An 18,413-nucleotide genomic window follows, 5' to 3' on the forward strand; every position below is an offset into this window, starting at 1 on the left:
TAGATATATGTATAGATACATTACATACATATTTAATTGCAGTATATGTATATATCAAGAATGTGTATATGAATATTATATATATGTGTGTGTGTGTGAGTGTGTGAGAGTGTGTGAGAAATTAAGAGTCTAAGAAGGAGAGAAGAAAGAAAAAGAAATTAAGACCAAAAAATTATTTGAAAAACTAATGCCTGAAAACATCCCAAATTTGGTAATGTTCAATTCACAGTCCAAGCTCAGTTACCAAACAGGTGTATGTGTTACAGGTGATCACCTCTTCTTGAAATTCTTTCTCCAAAGGTATTCATACAGCGTCCCTCCATCATCTCTGGCAATCCCTTGTATGGCCACCTTTGCTGGAACTTTCCCATATATCTGACCGTGACAATTGAATGCTTTAGACTTTGAAACGCTCTTCTTCTCTAGCTATTTCTAATTCATTCAGTGATTTCATCCAATTTCATGCCTATAAATGACATCTAAGGGTTGACCATTCCTAAATGTGCACAAACAACACAGACGTCTCTTCTGAACTCCACATTCACTCTTGCATATCCAACTGTCTATGGAACTCCTGATCTTCTCCTACCTCATCAAGCCTGCTCCATCCATTTCCATCACATTTAATGCAACTCTATCCTTCTAATTGCTCTAGGCCAAAAATCCTCCAAAGGCTCTTTGACTCTCTCTTACATCTAACCAGTTAGCAAATACTGGCTCTACCTTCAAAATATATCCAGATCTGACCCTTTTTCATCACCTCCATTGCATTCATTCTGTCAATAGCCTCCTTCCTCAATTATTTCAATAGGATCGTAACTTATCTCTCTATTCTCACCTTTGCTCTCCCTTTTACAGTCTTTTCAAAACAGTTGTAATGAGTTTTAAAACAAATCAAATCATATAATCCTGTTCTCCAATCCGATTAATGAACTATAAATACAAAATAAAAGCCAAAATCCACACCACAGCTTATAAGATACTACAAAATCTGGCAATCTCCCCAAATCCCACCAGCATCCCTCCCACAACTCTCTTCCTTATTCTCTGACCACACTGGCCACCCCCTCCCCTTTCACAATTCTTGTTAGTTCTCTAAATAAGTAAGATAAACTCTCAGCCCAAAACCTTTGAGCTAGTTACTTTATTCTTTCTGCGTGGTTAAACATTACCCTTACACAACTTTCTTGCTGACTCTCTTACCTTCCTCAGATTTTGGTCAAATGTCTACTTCATAGTGAAGCTTTCATTGACCCCCCCCCAGCATAAAACTGCAACCTTAATTATCATCACTGCCTCACCCCAGGACTCTCCTGCCTACTTTATTTTTAATTATGTATTATCCTTCTCTCCTACTACCAAATAATAACTGATCTTTGTCTTTTTTTCACTTCTGTATGTTAATACAAATGTTAATGATAAGAAGCAAAACATCACTTATTTAGTAATTACACATAATAGTCTAAGTGCTTTAAATGGATTATCATGTACTCCTCACAATAACTCTATAAATTCCATTTTACAAATGAAGGAACCAAAACATGAAGAAGTTAAATAGCTAGACCCAAATCATACAATTATTAGATAGCAAAACTGGGATTAGCATCCAGATTCATTGGATCCTCAAAGCACATATTTAACCATAATCTAAAATGACAAGAGCTCAATGAGCAGTCATTAAATAAATGAAAGCACAAGTATATATGCTCTAATCTCATTTAAAAATGAATATGGACTGTGAGGATAACTCAGTGACAGACCACTTTCCTAGCAAGAGCAAGGCTCTGGATTTGAAGGATATCCAGCACTGCCAAAAAGATAAAGTGTGATATCTATCAATATTAACACTGGATGTCAACGAACTCAACTCCCCCATCAAAAGACACTGTTTGGCAAACACGATTAAAAAGGAGGACCAAACAATCTGTTGTTTACAGCAAACCCATCTCATTAACAGAAACAAACAATGGCTTAGGGTGAAAGGCAAGAAGATTTACCAAGCCAATGGCACCCGAAAACAGGCAGGAGTAAGCAATACTTATCTCAGACAATGTAGAGTTCAAACTTACATTGATCAAATGAGATAAAGAAGGACACTCCATATACAGTGGTAGTGAGAGACTTTAATACTCCCCTATCACAAATAGATAGGTCATCCAAACAAAAAAATCAACAAACAAATTCTAGAACTAAATCACACCATAGATCAAATGGACCTAGATGATGTCTACAGAATATTTCATCCAACTTCTATACAACATATATTCTTCACAGAAGCCCATGGAGCTTTCTCCAAAATTGATCATATTTTAGGGCACAAAGCAAGCCTCAGCAAATATAAGAAAATACAAATAATCCCCTGCATTCTATCTGATCACAATGCACTAAAACTAGAACTCAACAACAAAAACAACAGCAAAAATACACAAACAATTGGAAGCTGAACAACACATTGCTCAATGGTCATCGATTAAATAAAAGAGGAAATTAAAACGTTCATGGAAATTAATGAAAATGAAAACACAACCTACCAGAACCTATGGGACACAGCAAAGGCAGTCCTAAGAGGAAAGTTTATAGCCATTAACAGAAAGATCTCAAATATATGACCTAATGCTACATCTCAAACTCCTAGAAAAACAAGAACAAGCAATACCCAAAACAAGCAGAAGGAGAGAAATAATAAACACAAGAGCCAAAATTAACGAAATAGAGACCAAAAAAAAAAAAAAATACAAAGAATCAACGAAATAAAAAGCTGGTTCTTTGAAAAAATAAACAAGATTGACAGACCTGTGGCAAATCTGACTAAAATGAGGAGAGAAAAAACTCAAATCAGTAAAATCAGAAATGTAAAAGGGGAGATAACAACAAACACCATGGAAGTCATCCAGGGAATCATCAGAGACTACTTTGAGAAACTATATTCCAATAAATTTAAAAATTCTGAAGAAACAGACAAGTTTGTACATACTTATGACCACGCAAAATTGAACTAAGAGGATATCAACCACCTAAATAGATCTCTAACATGAAATGAAATTGAAGCAGTAATCAAGAGTCTCCCAAAAAAGAAAAGTCCAGGACCTGATGAATTCTCAGCTGAATTCTATCAGACCTTTAAAGAAGAACTAATACCAACTCTCCTTAACTCTTCCATAAAATAGAAAGGGAAGGAATACTGCGTACCTCATTTTATGAAGCCAGTATTACACTCATCCCAAAACTAGACAAAGACACATCCAAAAAGGAGAACTGTAAGCCAATCTCCTTAATGAAAATCGATGCAAAAATCCTCAATAAAATAATGGCAAACCGAATCCAACAACATATCAGGAAGATCATTCACCACGACCAAATCAGCATCATCCCAGGGATGCAAGGGTGGCTCAACATATGCAAATCTATAAATGTAATACAACACATTAACAGAAGCAAAGACAAAAACTACTTGATTATCTCAATAGATGCAGAAAAAGCCTTTGATAAGATTCAACATCACTTCATGATAAAAGCCCTAAGAAAACTAGGAATAGAAGGAATGTACCTTAACATTATAAAGATTATATATGACAAACTTATAGCCAACATCATACTTAATGGAGAAAAACTGAAACCATTTCCCCTAAAATCAGGAATGAATCAAGGGTGCCTACTATCCCCACTCCTATTCAACATAGTTCTGGAATTCCTAGCCAGAGAAATAAGGCAAAAAGGAGAAATAAAAGGAATACAAATAGGTAAAGAAACAGTCAAAATATCCGTATTTCCAGACGACATGATCCTGTACCTCAAAGACCAGAAAAACTCTACCCAAAAACTCCTAGAAACCATAAACAGCTTCAGTAATGTGGTAGGAAATAAAATCAACTTACAAAAATCATAAGCTTTTCTATACACCAAAAATGAACAAATTGAGAATTTATGAAAATAATTCCATTTACAATAGCCTCAAAAAAAAAAAATCAAGTATCTAGGAGTAAACTTAACAAAGGATGTGAATGACCTCTACAAGGAGAAATACAAACTTCTGAAGAAAGAGACTGAGGAAGACTACAGAAGGTGGAAAGATCTGTGCTCATGGATTGGTAGAATCAACATAGTAAAAATGGCTATGCTATCAAAAGCAATCTACATGTTTAACACAATTCCCATCAAAATTCTAATGACATTCATCACAGAGACTGAAAAATCTATCCTAAAGTTCATTTGGAAACACAAGAGACCGCAAACAGTCAAGACAATATTCAACAAAAAGAGCAATGCTGGAGGTATCACAATACTTGACTTCAAACTATATTACAAAGCAATAGCAATAAAAACAGCATGGTATTGGCACAAAAACAGATATGAAGACCAGTGGAACAGAATAGAGGACTCGGATATGAATCCACCCAGCTATTCTCACCTTATTTTTGATAAAGGTGTCAAAAACATATAATGAAAAATAGCCTCTTCAACAAATGTTGCTGGGAAAAGTGGTTATCTGCCTGCAGAAAACTGAAACTAGATACATGTCTATCACCACCCTGAACGAGCATCAACTCAAAATGGATCAAGGACCTTAATATCAGACCCAAAACTCTGAAGCTAGTACAGAAAAGAAAAGGAAATACTCTGGAAGCAATAGGTATAAGCAAGGACTTCCTCAATAGAATCCCAGCAGCTCAGCAACTAAGAGAAAGGATAGACAAATGGGACTAGGTGAAATTAAAAAGCTTCTACACAACAAAAGAAATGGTCTCTAAACTGAAGAGACCATCCACAGAGTGGGAGACAATATGTGCTAGTTATACATCAAACAAAGTACTAATAACCAGAATATACAGAGAGCTCAAAAAACTAAACTCTCCCAAAATCAATGAACCAATAAAGAAATGGACAACTGAACTAAACAGAATTTTTTCAAAGGAAGAAATCCAAATGGCCAAAAAACACATGAAAAAATGCTCACCATCTCTGGCCATAAAGGAAATACAAATCAAAACCACACTAAGATTCCACCTCACCCCTGTTAGAATAGCTATCATCAAAAACACCACAAACAACAAATGTTCGCGAGGACATAGGGAAAAAGGAACCCTCATACACTGCTGGTGGGAAAGTAAGCTAGTACAACCACTCTGTAAAAAAATATGGAGGCTCCTTAAAAACCTAAACATAGACATGCCGAATGATCCAGCAATCCCACTCCTAGGGATATACCCAAAGGAATGCAACTCAGGTTATTGCATAGGCACCTGCACAACCATGTTTATTGCAGCACTATTCACAATAGCCAAGCTATGGAAACAGCCAAGAAGCTGTTTTTCCATAGCTTTTCTCTAAATTTCATTTCTTTATCTTCCTTGTTGCAATTTCTGTTGGATTAAGAAAATGTGGTATTTATATACAGTGGAATTTTACACAGTCGTGAAGAAGAATGAAATCTTGTCATTTGCAAGTAAATGGATGGAACTGGAGATCATCTTAAGCGAAGTTAGCCATGCTCAGAAGGCCAAAAATCGTATGTTCTCCCTCAGATGTGGACTTTAGACCTAAAACAAATGCAGTAATACTACTGGACATGGGTCACACGCTAAGGGGAGAACACATACAGGAGGAATAGGGAAAGGAAGGAAACCCAAAACTTGAAAGTATTTGATGTGCCCACTGTAAAGGAGCTAATATAGTAACCTTAAACTGACAGAGGTCACTATGGGAAGGTGACCCGGAAATAGTGAAGAGGTCAGGTAGAGATGAATCAATTCAGGTTGTAATATACATGTGCATGGAAGCAATGCTAGGAATCTCTCTGTATAGCTATTCTTATCTCAAACTAGCAAAAACGCTACGTCTTTCTTATTATTGCTTATGTCTTCTCTTCAACAAAATTGGAGAAAAGGGCAGAACAGGGGGTTGGGAGGTGAGGAGCAGGGGGACAGATGGCCCAAACAATGTATACATATATGAATAAATGAATAAACCAAAAAAAAATAAAGTGTGTATAAATAACTATAAAAATGACTAAAAGGGAATGCAGAAAGGTATAAACATTAGTGATCTTTAGTGTGAGAGGTAAAGAGTATGTGACATAAGTGTTTCTACTTTCTTCTTTGATCCATATTTTCTAACATTGTATAGTTATTATAATGAATTTTACTTAATTTGGAATTTATGCTTTTAATTACTTAAAAGACAGAGAAATGAAATGAAACAATGTACTAATAAGCATTGTGAACCATTATGAACAAACTGACTCCAACTTTGGAATGAAAGAATAGATGATAAATAGGAGAGGGGAAATAAGATAGGGAAGAGATAGGAGAGAAAGAAGAGAGGAAAAGGGAAAAAGAAAGTAAAAGTAGTGGGGATAAAAAGCATAAGTAAGCAGATAAATAAGCATGGGATAAAAACTGGAAATCTATAGAGTAGCATTCTAAGTTGCTATAATGGTGAATAACATTTACTCATCTTTTGAGGTTTTTCAAATACTTGGTTGTAAGATTTAAAATCATTTTCCCCCTTCATGTGAGAGATTTTTTCCCTGTATACCAGTTAATCTTCTCCAGAAATTAAATTAAGCAACAAAAATTCAATCTCTATTCTAATTTGGATAAATCTCAGCAACTTTCCGTAATACTGTGATTTCTTAATCCTAGGTTTAAAGGAGTGGTATTCACATATTTAAAACATGAAATCAGCTAATAAAAATTATTACCTCAACTTCTGCTTGTTGCCTTGCTAAAATTATGTTAAAAACATCCAGACTTTTCTCCAAGTCCTACAAAACAAAGAAACAGTTATAAACAGGGAAAATAACCACTAGATTAAAAACATTTTTCTTCTATGATTTGTAGATTTATCTAGTCCATTACCAGTACTTGTGATTTAATGAAAGTATAAATTTGAATACACATATATGTATATGTGGTTTTATGCTTCATTTTTACAGTAAGAGAAATAATTTTGCCCACAAAGCAAATCTTCATCAACTACAATAAAACAATAAGTTTTCTGTGAGATCATTGTTATTCATAGATAGCCACATATGCATGTAGAAACAAGAATATTTATGAAGGTAATGTGATTTCGGTATTATCCTTATGATTCTCACTTCTTTCTCTCCCCAACTGTAAAATACACAAAATTTAAGAATGCAAATTAACAAGTCAACAAGTAGACTAAAGTAGAAACAATTCTAGGAATTTATGTAAAAGTGTTTATATAAATCTAAGATTTACTGGATAACCTGTATTCCAGGTAATTCATGTAATCTTCTCAAACAACTTCTCACAACTCTGTAAGACAGATACCATTTCCATCTTATACATGAGAACACTAGACCTAAGAAGCTGAGGAACTTGAAGCCATGATCAGAACACTTGGTAAATATACAAGGACTTGAATCCAAGTCAATTGGACTCCAATACTTGTGTTTTTCCCTACAGATCATACTAGTGATTGCCATGTATTTCAGAATAAGAAATCAACTCATTCCTCACATTATGTAATCAGCAGCAGAAACTTCTATAACCTAAAACAATGGTACTAAGCAAATTACGTATTCAGTGTTTTTTAAATTCTTTTTATAAAAGGGGTAAATAATACTCCTGTTGTTTCTCAATGAAAAACTGTTTTTATAAATAATATTTTGAACACTTTGAGAAAAAGCCACTATCACACACATAGGGACTTTTATTAACAAAACAATTAAGATCTAACAAACATTTAAAAGGGTCTAGTATTTTCTAAATATTACAAAAAGAAGATATGTTTCCCCAAAGACTTTCCAGTAGCCTTATTTTATCTGATAGTAGGGTGGGAGAAAAGAGGTTTTTTTAGAAGAAAAAAATGAGAAACAACACTCAGCATTTTTTCCTTACATTCTCTCTGGGAAATGAGCTCTGTTCTTTCTAAAATTATATTCTGTTTCAAATTAAATGCATAAAGATATGTTGGACAAACAACAGCTCTCAGGAACATAAAAAAAAAAATAGACCTGAATTTGTTTCTGTAATTCCTCTGAGACTTTACTCTGGGTTAGTTTGTTCTTGTAGGCAACTTTGTAACACTTGAGTAACTCCCTGTGTTTTTTTATGTTACTCCATGACCACATCTGTGTGTATCTTCTTATATGAACTTCAAGGACAGAATATATTGCATATTTCCACCTGAAAATCAAGGTTTATTAATGTACATTTGAATATAAAGGTTTTTTAAAAAGGAGGAAAACAGCTTTGACTTTTTTAGAGATCCCATACTATTAAACTTTTTTCACTTCCTCACTATCTTCCAGTAAGGATTCAGCAATATCCTTGCAAGTTCTTAGCACAATTCTCTGACTTAAGCAGATAAAATCAGGTAACCGTAGTCAGGTGTGGTGGCTCATGCCTGTAATCTTAGATACTTGTGAGGCAGAGATCAAGAGGATCGAGAGTCAAGGCCAGCACAGGTAAACAGTTCCAGAGAACCCAATTTCTAAAATAATCAGAGCAAAATAGACTGGAGGTGCCACTCAAGCAGTAGAGTGCCTAGTTTGCAAGTGTGAAGCCCTGAGCTCAAACCACAGTCCCACCTAAATGAATGAATGAGTGAAAAATAAAAATAAGGAACCCCTCCAGGAATAGGATATACCAAAGCAAAATCATAAACACACAAAATGACATATTATGGGACATGGTAGTCATGCACAATACAGCAACTTTTTGGTAACTGACAGCCCACATACACCATAATGGTCCAATATGATTATACTGCCTAGTGACATCATGGCTTTCTTAGATCATATAAGCACACTCTATGATGCTTATGCAATGATGAAATCACTTAACGATCGATTTCTCTGAACATATCCCTACTGTTAAGTAACACATAACAGTATTCATATAGAGTTGTAACACTGAGTTGATGTAGGCAAAGTACTGGATGCTAAAAATTTGGGAATCCAGAAGCAGAAAATAAGAGGATGTATTTGGTCTGAACTATATGGCTTTATAGGTTTCTTAATTCTGAGAGTCCCTAATTATATGATTTATGTTCCTCATTAAAATAAAAATTTGATGGGCACCAGTGGCTCATGCCTGTAATCCCACATACTTGGGAGGCTGAGATCGGGAGAATCAAGGATGAAGGCCAACCAGGACAAATAGTTTGAGAGACACTCATCTCCAAAATAGCCAGAGAAAAATGACTGGAGGTTTGGCTCAAGCAGTAAAGTTTCTGCTCTGGAAGCTTAAATCCCTGATTTGAACCACAGTCCCACCACAAAAAACCCAAAACTTTAACTCACCATTGCCGACTATTGGTATGAAGTGGTAAATGAGGTTTATATTTCCTATAAGGAGCATTTCTAACCATGTAATCCACTGACTCCAAGAGGTCAATCATACTTAAGTACTATAAAGCAAACACAAAATTATGTTTATCACACTGCATACATGAATAAAGACCAGAATTATTCTATTTTTCAATATTCCGAGATTCCAAAGTTCTGAACAATAAGTAATGCATGGTAAAAATAATATGCTATTTTTAATCAAACTTAAGAAACTATTAATTATAACATAAATTCTAGGTTCCACTACAAAAGAAATGTTGCAAATAAAACTGTCACATTTACCAATAATATGTATCCTGTTTTCTAATACATTAAAATATGAAATGAACGTACATCTTAGAAACAATAAAATACTGTATCTGAAAATGAGGCATAAAATGCCTATTTCTAAATAGAATCAAATACAGTAACAGTTTGAGATCTCAACACCCCACTCCCTTCAATAGGAAAAAAAAAAATCAACAAAGATATCCTAGAACTAAACAATACCATAGACAAAATGGACTTAACAGTCATGGAGTATTTCATCCTAAGGCAGAAGATTACACATTCTCAGAAGCCCATGGAACTTTCTCCAAAATAGATCACATCTTAGGTCATAAAACAAACCTCAACAATATAAAAAAATTGAAATAATCCCCTGTATCCTAACAGACGATAATGGAATAAAGTTAGAAAACAATAGCAGGGAAAAATCACAAAAACCATTCAAACTCATAGAGATTAAACACCACACTTGAATAATGAATGGGTCACTGAAGAAATTAGGAAAGAAACTAAGAAATTCCTAGATTCAAATGAAAAGGAAAAGACCCAAATTAATAAAATCAGAGATGAAAAAGAGGATATTACAACAGACACCAACAAAATTCAGAAGATCATATGGGAATACTTTAAAAACCTAAATTCTAGCAAACTGGAAAATGAAGAAATAGATGAACATTTTGACACATATGGCTAACCAAAATTGAACCAAAAAGTCATTAAAAATTTAACCAGATCTATAAAGAGATTGAGAAAGTGATAAAGAACCTCCTGAAAAAAAAACAAAAAACAAAAAACAAAAAAAACACATACACATACACACATCAGGTCCTGATGAATTCACTGCTGAATTCTACCAGACCTTTGCTCCTCAAATTATTCCATAAAGTACAAAGGGAAAAAATACTACCCAAACTCATTCTACAAAGACATTATTATCCTAATACCAAAGCCAGGTGAAGACCCATCAAAAAAAAAGGAAAGTTATAGGTCAATATCCCTGATGCAAATGCAAAAATTCTCAATAAAATCCTTCCTAAGACAATCCAACAATACATTAAAAAGATCATACCCCATGATCAAGTAGGGTTCATCCCAGAAATGCAAGGATGGTACAACATACACAATATACACATAAACACAATCAAGTATAAAAATCACATCAACATATCAATACATGCAGAAAAAGCCTCCAACAAAATTCAACATCATTTCATAATAAAAGCTCTAGAGAAACTAGAACTAGAAGGCACATTCTGCTATAAAGGCGATAGATGACAAATCTATAGACAACATCATACCAAATGGAGAAAAACTGAAATCATTTCCTCTAAAATCAAGAAAAAGGTAAGGGTGTCTACTCCCCACTCTTATTCAACATACTGCTGGAATTCCTAGCCAGAGCAGTAAGATAGGAGAAAGAAATATAAGGGATTCGAATAGGAAAGAAAGAAGTTGTCCCTATTTGCAGATGATATGTTATACCTGAAAAACCCAAAAAACTCTCATAATTCATAAACATGGTCAGCAAAATAAGTGTACAAAATCAATACACAAAAGTCAGAAGCATTTCCATACAAAAACAATAAACAGTATGAGAAAGAAATCAGGAAAACAATACCATTCACAACAGCTTCAAGGACTGGAGGTGTGGCTCAAGCAGTAAAAGTACCTGCTTTGCAAACACGAAGCTCTGAGTTCAAACCCCAATCCCAATGAAAAGCAAAACAAAAACAAAAAACCCCCACAACAGCTTCAAAAAAATTAAAATACCTAGGAATAAATTTAACAAAGGAGATGAATGACCTATACAGTGAAAATTATAAATAACTAAAGAATGAAATCAATGAAGACATTAAAAGATGGAAGATCATCCTGTACTTATGTATCAGCAGAATCAGTATTGTGAAAATGGCGACACTATCAAAAGCAATCTATATTATTTGATGCAATCCCTATCAAAATGCCAATGACATTCTTCACTGAGATAGAAAAATCAATCCTAAAGTTCATATGGAAGCTCAGGAGACCTCGAATACCCAAAGCAATCCTGAGCCAAAAGAGCAACAATGCTAGAGGTGTCATAATACCTGACTTCAAACTATACTGCAGAGCCATAGTAATAAATTCAACATGACACTGGCAAAAAAAAAAAAAAAGATGAAGACCAATGGAATAGAACAGAAGACCCTGACACAACTATAGCTGTCTGACTTTCAACAAAGGAGTCCAAAATATTTGTTGGAGAAAAGACAGCCTTTTCAACAAATGGTGTAGGGAAAAAGTGGATATCCACCCAAAGAAGACTGAAACTAGATCCCAGTCAACTCATCTTGTACTAGCAACAATTCAGTGTGATTAAAGATCTTAATGTAAGATCCGAAATGGCGAAATTACTCCAGGAAAAAAAAGGGAACACACTGGACCGCACAGGTAGTAACTTTATGAACAAAACTCAGCAACTAAGAGAAATGATTAACAAATGGGACTGCATGAAACTTTTCTGTACAGAAAAGAAAACCGTCACTAGACTGAAGAGACAGCCTAAAGAATAGAAGAAAATCTTTGTCAGCTATATATCTGAAAAGGGATAAATAACCAGAATGTACAGGGAGCTCAAAAACTAACTTCCCAAAGAATCAACAACCCACTGAGTAAATGGGAAAATGAACAGAACAGACAATTTTCAAAAGAAGTACAAATGGCCAATAACTACATGAATTCTTGGCCATAAAATAAATACAAATCAAAACTACATTGAGATTCTACTTCACTCCAGTCAAAATGGCTCTCATACATAAAACAAACAGTAACAAATGCTAGTAAGGATATGGGGAAAAAGGAATACTTCTACACTGTTTGTAGGAAATGTAAATTAGTACAGTCACTATGGAGAGCAGCATGGAAATCCCTCAAAAAACTAGAAACAGAGCTACTTTACAATCCAGCGATACCACTCCTGGGCATACATCCAAAGGAATGTGCTCCAGGATATGATAGAGACACTTGCACACCCATGTTTATTGCAGCACTATTAACAACAGCCAAGCTTTGGAAACAGCCCAGATACACCACAACTAAAGAATAGATTAAGAAAATGTAGTATATATACACAATGGATTTTTATTCAGCTATAAAAAAGAATGAAATTATGTTGTGTTCAGGTAAACGATGGAACTGCAGAACATCACGTAAAGCGAAGTAAGCCAGGCTGAAAAAGTCAAAGGTCACATTTTTCTCTCATATGTGGAAGCTAAACCTGCAAGTTAAATGTACACATAAATACATGTTATCATATAAATACATACATACACATACATACACAAAAATATATATAATGAGAAAGAACAAAATTGTATTAATGGGTCTGTCTGAGGGGACTCAGGAGGCAGGAAAAGGGAAGAAAATGTTAGAGAATGAAAAACATTGAAACATCACTTCTATATGTGACTATAATATGATGTAAGGTGCTGTAAGCTGTTGAATAGGGGAGCGTGATAATAGAGGAACTGGTAAGTAATGGGAGGGTTAATCTGATTAAAGCATGATATGTGTATGTCTGAAATGACAAGATGAAACCCCCCTGGACTATCAATATACACTTTTTTTTAAAAAACGAAGGACAAGAGGGTGAAACAGGTCTCTACCAGGGTGGGTACCAGTGGAAAGGGGAAGGACTAAGAAAGAGTAAATAAGGGTTAATATAGTGGATATATTTTGTATTCATATATGAAAACAGAAGAATGAAGCCTGTTGAAATTGTTCCAAGAAAGGGGGGAAGAAGGGAGAATGATGGAGGGGGTAAATCTAAGATACACAGTAAGCACAAATGTAAATATCACAATGTAGCCCCCTGTACAACTATTATATGCTATAAAAAAAATAAAAGAAAATGCCTGTTTCTAAAACTACTTATTTTTAATTTGGATCATCATTTTAGCAGTAGCTATAAATGAGCTGATTTTCATTGCTCCACCAATTTACCACATAACTGAAGCAAGATGAAGCTATGTAATCACATATCTTATCAGCAACTTTGTGTAATCTGATAAATAATTCAAATGGAGGAAAACACAAACACACACACATACACAAAAGGGAAACTGTGGCTACAATGAGAAAGTCAAGCTTCCTCCTAATTTTTCTTAATGCAACTCTACCTAAAGATTACCTATAAACATGACTATTCAGCACTTGAAACACGTCTAGTAAAAACTTAACGGAAAGAAAAGTGATATAAAATATTTTGTTACAATATTTATGTTCATAATATTCTGAAATGATATATAGAAATGTTAAGTAAAATACATTACTAAAGATAATTTTACCTTTTCAGTTTTAGTTTACTAATGTAGATACTACAAAATTGAAAATTACAAAACAATTTGCATTATATTTATTGGAAAGCACTGGGCTGAAAGCTCCATTAGCTAAATCTCCTGCCCTTCTTCTTTCAGTTCAGTTCTCCAGGTCTGCTATCCAAACTCTCTGGGCATATAATCACACTTGGGAAACAAATGCAGTATAAAGCTGCTAACAGAACTGTTCTAAAAATTAAATAAAGAATATTTAATATAAGAGTGTCTGCTATTAAAACCTAAGAAAAACACATTACATACTCCATTTAATTGTAAATTAAATACAAATGTTATTTGCTATAGTTTGAGAAGATTCCCCTTCATTTCTGAAAATAACAGATTAAATAAAAAACATTTCTTAAATCTGAAATTTTTTTCTTTTAAAAACATTTTTTGAAGAGTCAAATCTCAACATAATGAACCAAAAGTACAACCACATAAACCATTAGAGAAGGAATAATCACAATAAAGTCCAGATTCAAGCCTAATCAAAGCTAGAAATATCCAACTGAATCTTACTTGAGGCTTGGTCAGTTCAATGGCAATATTTTGTACTTCTATGTTCCAATTCAGTTTAGGCGTTTTGAGCTCTCTTTCTGCATATGGATTCATGTAGAGTTTTGCACAGGCAGATATTGGCTGGAAAACTTACATCACATGAGAAGACATAAGATATGTTTATATACTCTTACATATCAACAAACCATAAGTAATTATGAGAACACTGTTACTCTGAAAGTAAAAATAATCCACAGTAGAGGTAACAAAATCACTCCCCCAACACTAAAACATCTAAGTATCAGTATCGTATCAATTATCAAGCTCATCTATTAATGCAGAATCTCCAAGGAGGAAATTGGAGTCCTATCCTTCTAGGTAAGAAATGAGAAATTTTATATAAAGAGATAACCTTTTATAGAATTACGTTTCTCTTCCTTGCTAAAAGACATTTAATGATTTCATTATTCATTAAATATGTTAATACAAGGAAGGAAATGAAATATAATTACTTTCTGTCTCAGTTAAATCACTGGCAGAATGTAGGAGCAGAATCGTAAATAAAATTATCCCAGGAAAAAAATTACTCAACACTTTGATTTTTTTGTTTGTTTGTTTATGATGGTTATACAGGGATTTCATTGTGACATTTTCATATATATATATGTATGTATATTATACCTGAATTGGTTCATCCTCAAAGAATTCTTTTTTTTTTCTTTTATTATTCATATGTGCATACAAGGCTTGGTTCATTTCTCCCCCCTTCATTTTTAAATTGATTATAGATATATAATCTTAGAGTCAATTAGAGAAAATATTCTTGAGGCTGAGTAGCAGTAATAAAAGGCATATTAGGGAAGATAACAGGTAGTATAAAGTAAGATGATTAACTGCAAATAGCATTAAAACTATGTAAACTATGACCCCTTATGAGAATTAAAATTTGTATAAGATTGTACAAAAATTTTAACTGATTTATAGGTTATTTATAAATGCCTAAGAATGAAGTGGCAGATTTTTCTGAATTAGTTCTTTCACAAACTGGGAGCACTTTAAAACTCTATCATCATTAATCAGAGAAGTCTGTGACCCTAACAGAAAGTACCACTATCCAGTGACAGTTACTGGAACAGGAAGAAAACAACAGTGAGCCAGAGAGGCATGGGAAAAGGAAGGACGTGGGTATGACAGCCGAGGGCAGTTATAAAAGGGACACAAATAACAACGATAGTGTCTTTAGAATGAAACTGAAATGGAGAATACAGCTAAATAAGCAGACAGCTTTGTTTAGATCTATTTTTTAGATAAAGAAGAGGGTGCCAAAAAAGAGAAAAGTTCTACAACAGAGATCTTGCACATCCATGTTTATTGCAGCACTATTCACAATATCGAAGTTGTGGAAACAGCTCAGATACCCAACAACAGATCAGTGGAGTAAGAAAACATGGTATATATATGATGGAATATTGTTCAATCGTAAAGAAGAACAAAATTATATCATTTTTAAATAAAAGGATAAAACTGGAGATCACGTTAAGTGAAGTAAACCAGGTTCAGAAAGACAAAGGTCTCATGTTTTCTCACATATGTGGAAGATCCAGAAGCTAACCATATACACAAATACAAACATCATGTGTGTGTGTGTGTGTGTGTGTGTGTGTGTGTGTGTGAGAGAGAGAGAGACAGAGAGAGAGAGAGAGAGAGAGAGAGAGAGAGAGAGACCGAGCACAGGTTGAACAGGTTATAATAATGGGGACTGGGGAAAAGGAAGAGGAAAAGAATGATAAAGGAGTGAGCAATACTGAAATACTTTGTATCTGTATAGGAAGAAAGCAAAATGAAACACACTGAAAGCTGTTGATAATAGCAGGTAAGGGAGAAGAGGTAAGGAAGAGTAATAAAGGGGTTATCTAATTGAAGTACGGTATATTCACAGGTGAAAGACCATGGTAAAAACCCTTTGACCAATGAATATACACTTAAAAACAAAGCACAGGATTATAAAACAGGTCCTGCTAGTGGGTGGTATTAGTGTGAGGAAGAATGGAAGGGGTAAAAGAAGGTGAATATGGCTGATAAAAATAAAACAATGAAACATGAATTTTTTTTAAGTAGGGGGGAAGAAGGATAAGGGAGAGTGATGCTGGGATGACCAAACCAAGGTGAATTATAAGCATGCATGGAACTGTCATAATGACACCCCTCACCCCATACAATTAATATATGCTAATAAAAGTGTTAAATTTTAAAAAAATCCATCACTTTAAAAAAATTTTGAATTCACTTTTAAAAATGTCTGAGTGGTTGGTTTATCTTAACACTGCAATAGTGATACCCTAGGGTAACCTCAATACCAAGATGTCAGAGATTTCAAAAGAATGGAAGGAAAAAAGGAAGGAAGAAAATCTAAGTCCTAAAACAACAAATGCAGTAACAAAATGTGAAGAAAACAAGGGTGTCAAAGGAAGTCAGCTGCAGGAAAGAACCGTAGCTATACTGGCCCTTCTCTCTCATTCTCCAGTGGTGTACATTTATGATCTACTCCTAAATAATTAGATGTAATCCAAAAATGCTATATAGTGTAAAGCTAGAGTATAAAATTAATGTTTTCTGTTTGTTAAAGTGACTTTATTAGAAAAACTGTTAAAATATTTACTTCCATGTTCCTTCTTATAGCATGAAATCAACTGTCACTAGTACTTACTGTACTGATGGTTTGGGGATACATTTGTACTTGTAAGAATTTCACTTTTCAATTGATCCTAAACAAAAAGAATATTTTTTAATTATATGAGAATGAAAAAGAAAATGCACACATATTCAGCCACAAATACAAAAAAGAAATCTTGCTTCTTACATCAGTATCTTTATTACTCTTTGTAACTACTAGTCCATAAGGAAAATGCATAGAGCATTATTTACAGACACATTTCTTTACTATAAATACATAAAAGCAGGTTATTCTTTCAACCTCTAAGTATCTAGAAACGTTGTAATGTTCTGATTTTGAAAACAAAATCATATAAATCCACAAATTTCTAGTCAAAAGCGAATGATGTTACTTTTCTGAGAAGTAAGAGATAGAACCTTGAAATTTATCCAATTCAGAAAATCCAACTATTCTGCCTTTCTCCTCTAAGAAACATGACTAAGATTAGCTCAGCATGTTGAAGGGTTGACTTAATCTTCCACTATTCAGGAAATCATCATCACAAATACTTAAAATATTTGCCAAAGATATATGCTTAGATCTGAAAGGTATCATTTTTCCTTATAGTATTCTGAATCATTCTCCTATGAAATAACACAATTTAACAAGAATACCATCAAAATGAGTATGAAAGGCTGTAAGTGAAATTTTAATAGACTCTCATGTCACTGTGAATGATTTCATAAAGATCTCTGAAATCAAACAACAGATTTCAAAAACAATTTTTCACACTTCTGATTTAGTGCTGTACAGCAAAGCAAATGTCTGAAATCCTGTCCTTGTCAAGGACCTCTCTTATCAAGCACATTTAGGGAATGTAGTTAACTCTTTCAGGTATAAACTGAAATTACCAAGATCTGCTCCCTTGATCCACGGTAAGACATACAGCAGTTTACATTCCAGTAGGCACTAAGACTGTCAAGTCTGATCAGCTACAAAAGAAAAATGAAAGCAATCAAGCAACAAACCCACTGGAACTATACATCAACATTAAAAGATAATTCTCATGTTTCCAGATTACCAATTGCCATTATGAACTTTCAAAGAAAATAATGTACAAATGAAGAAAAATACATTCACAAAATTTTATTGTTTGGCATTTGTTAGTGTTTCTGGGAACACAATTTTGAAGAGATTCATTCATTAAAATATCAAATATTTATTAATAATTTAGCAAGAGCAGACTCAGTAAATGTTTTGCTGGCAAAAAAAAAAAAGACATCATCCTCCAAGCAGATACCAAGGGCTGTTTTCAAAAGAG

General features: G+C 33.9%; 1 protein-coding gene across 6 annotated transcripts in view; it reads right to left on the minus strand.

The window, feature by feature from the left end:
• Positions 1–18,413, minus strand: part of Vps13c (vacuolar protein sorting 13 homolog C) — a 188,869-nt gene that overhangs the window by 129,479 nt on the left and 40,977 nt on the right. For all 6 annotated transcript variants that reach the window (XM_074066103.1, XM_074066102.1, XM_074066101.1 and 3 more), the window contains 6 exons: positions 18,004–18,084; positions 17,147–17,204; positions 14,461–14,588; positions 9,272–9,378; positions 7,982–8,153; positions 6,701–6,763 (listed from right to left, as the gene is read on the minus strand). In XM_074066103.1, coding sequence (XP_073922204.1) covers positions 6,701–6,763; positions 7,982–8,153; positions 9,272–9,378; positions 14,461–14,588; positions 17,147–17,204; positions 18,004–18,084 — 609 coding nt within the window. The remainder of the gene's footprint in view (positions 1–6,700; positions 6,764–7,981; positions 8,154–9,271; positions 9,379–14,460; positions 14,589–17,146; positions 17,205–18,003; positions 18,085–18,413) is intronic.

The sequence above is a fragment of the Castor canadensis genome, chromosome 2 (assembly GCF_047511655.1).
Source record: "Castor canadensis chromosome 2, mCasCan1.hap1v2, whole genome shotgun sequence".
NCBI lineage: Eukaryota > Metazoa > Chordata > Mammalia > Rodentia > Castoridae > Castor > Castor canadensis.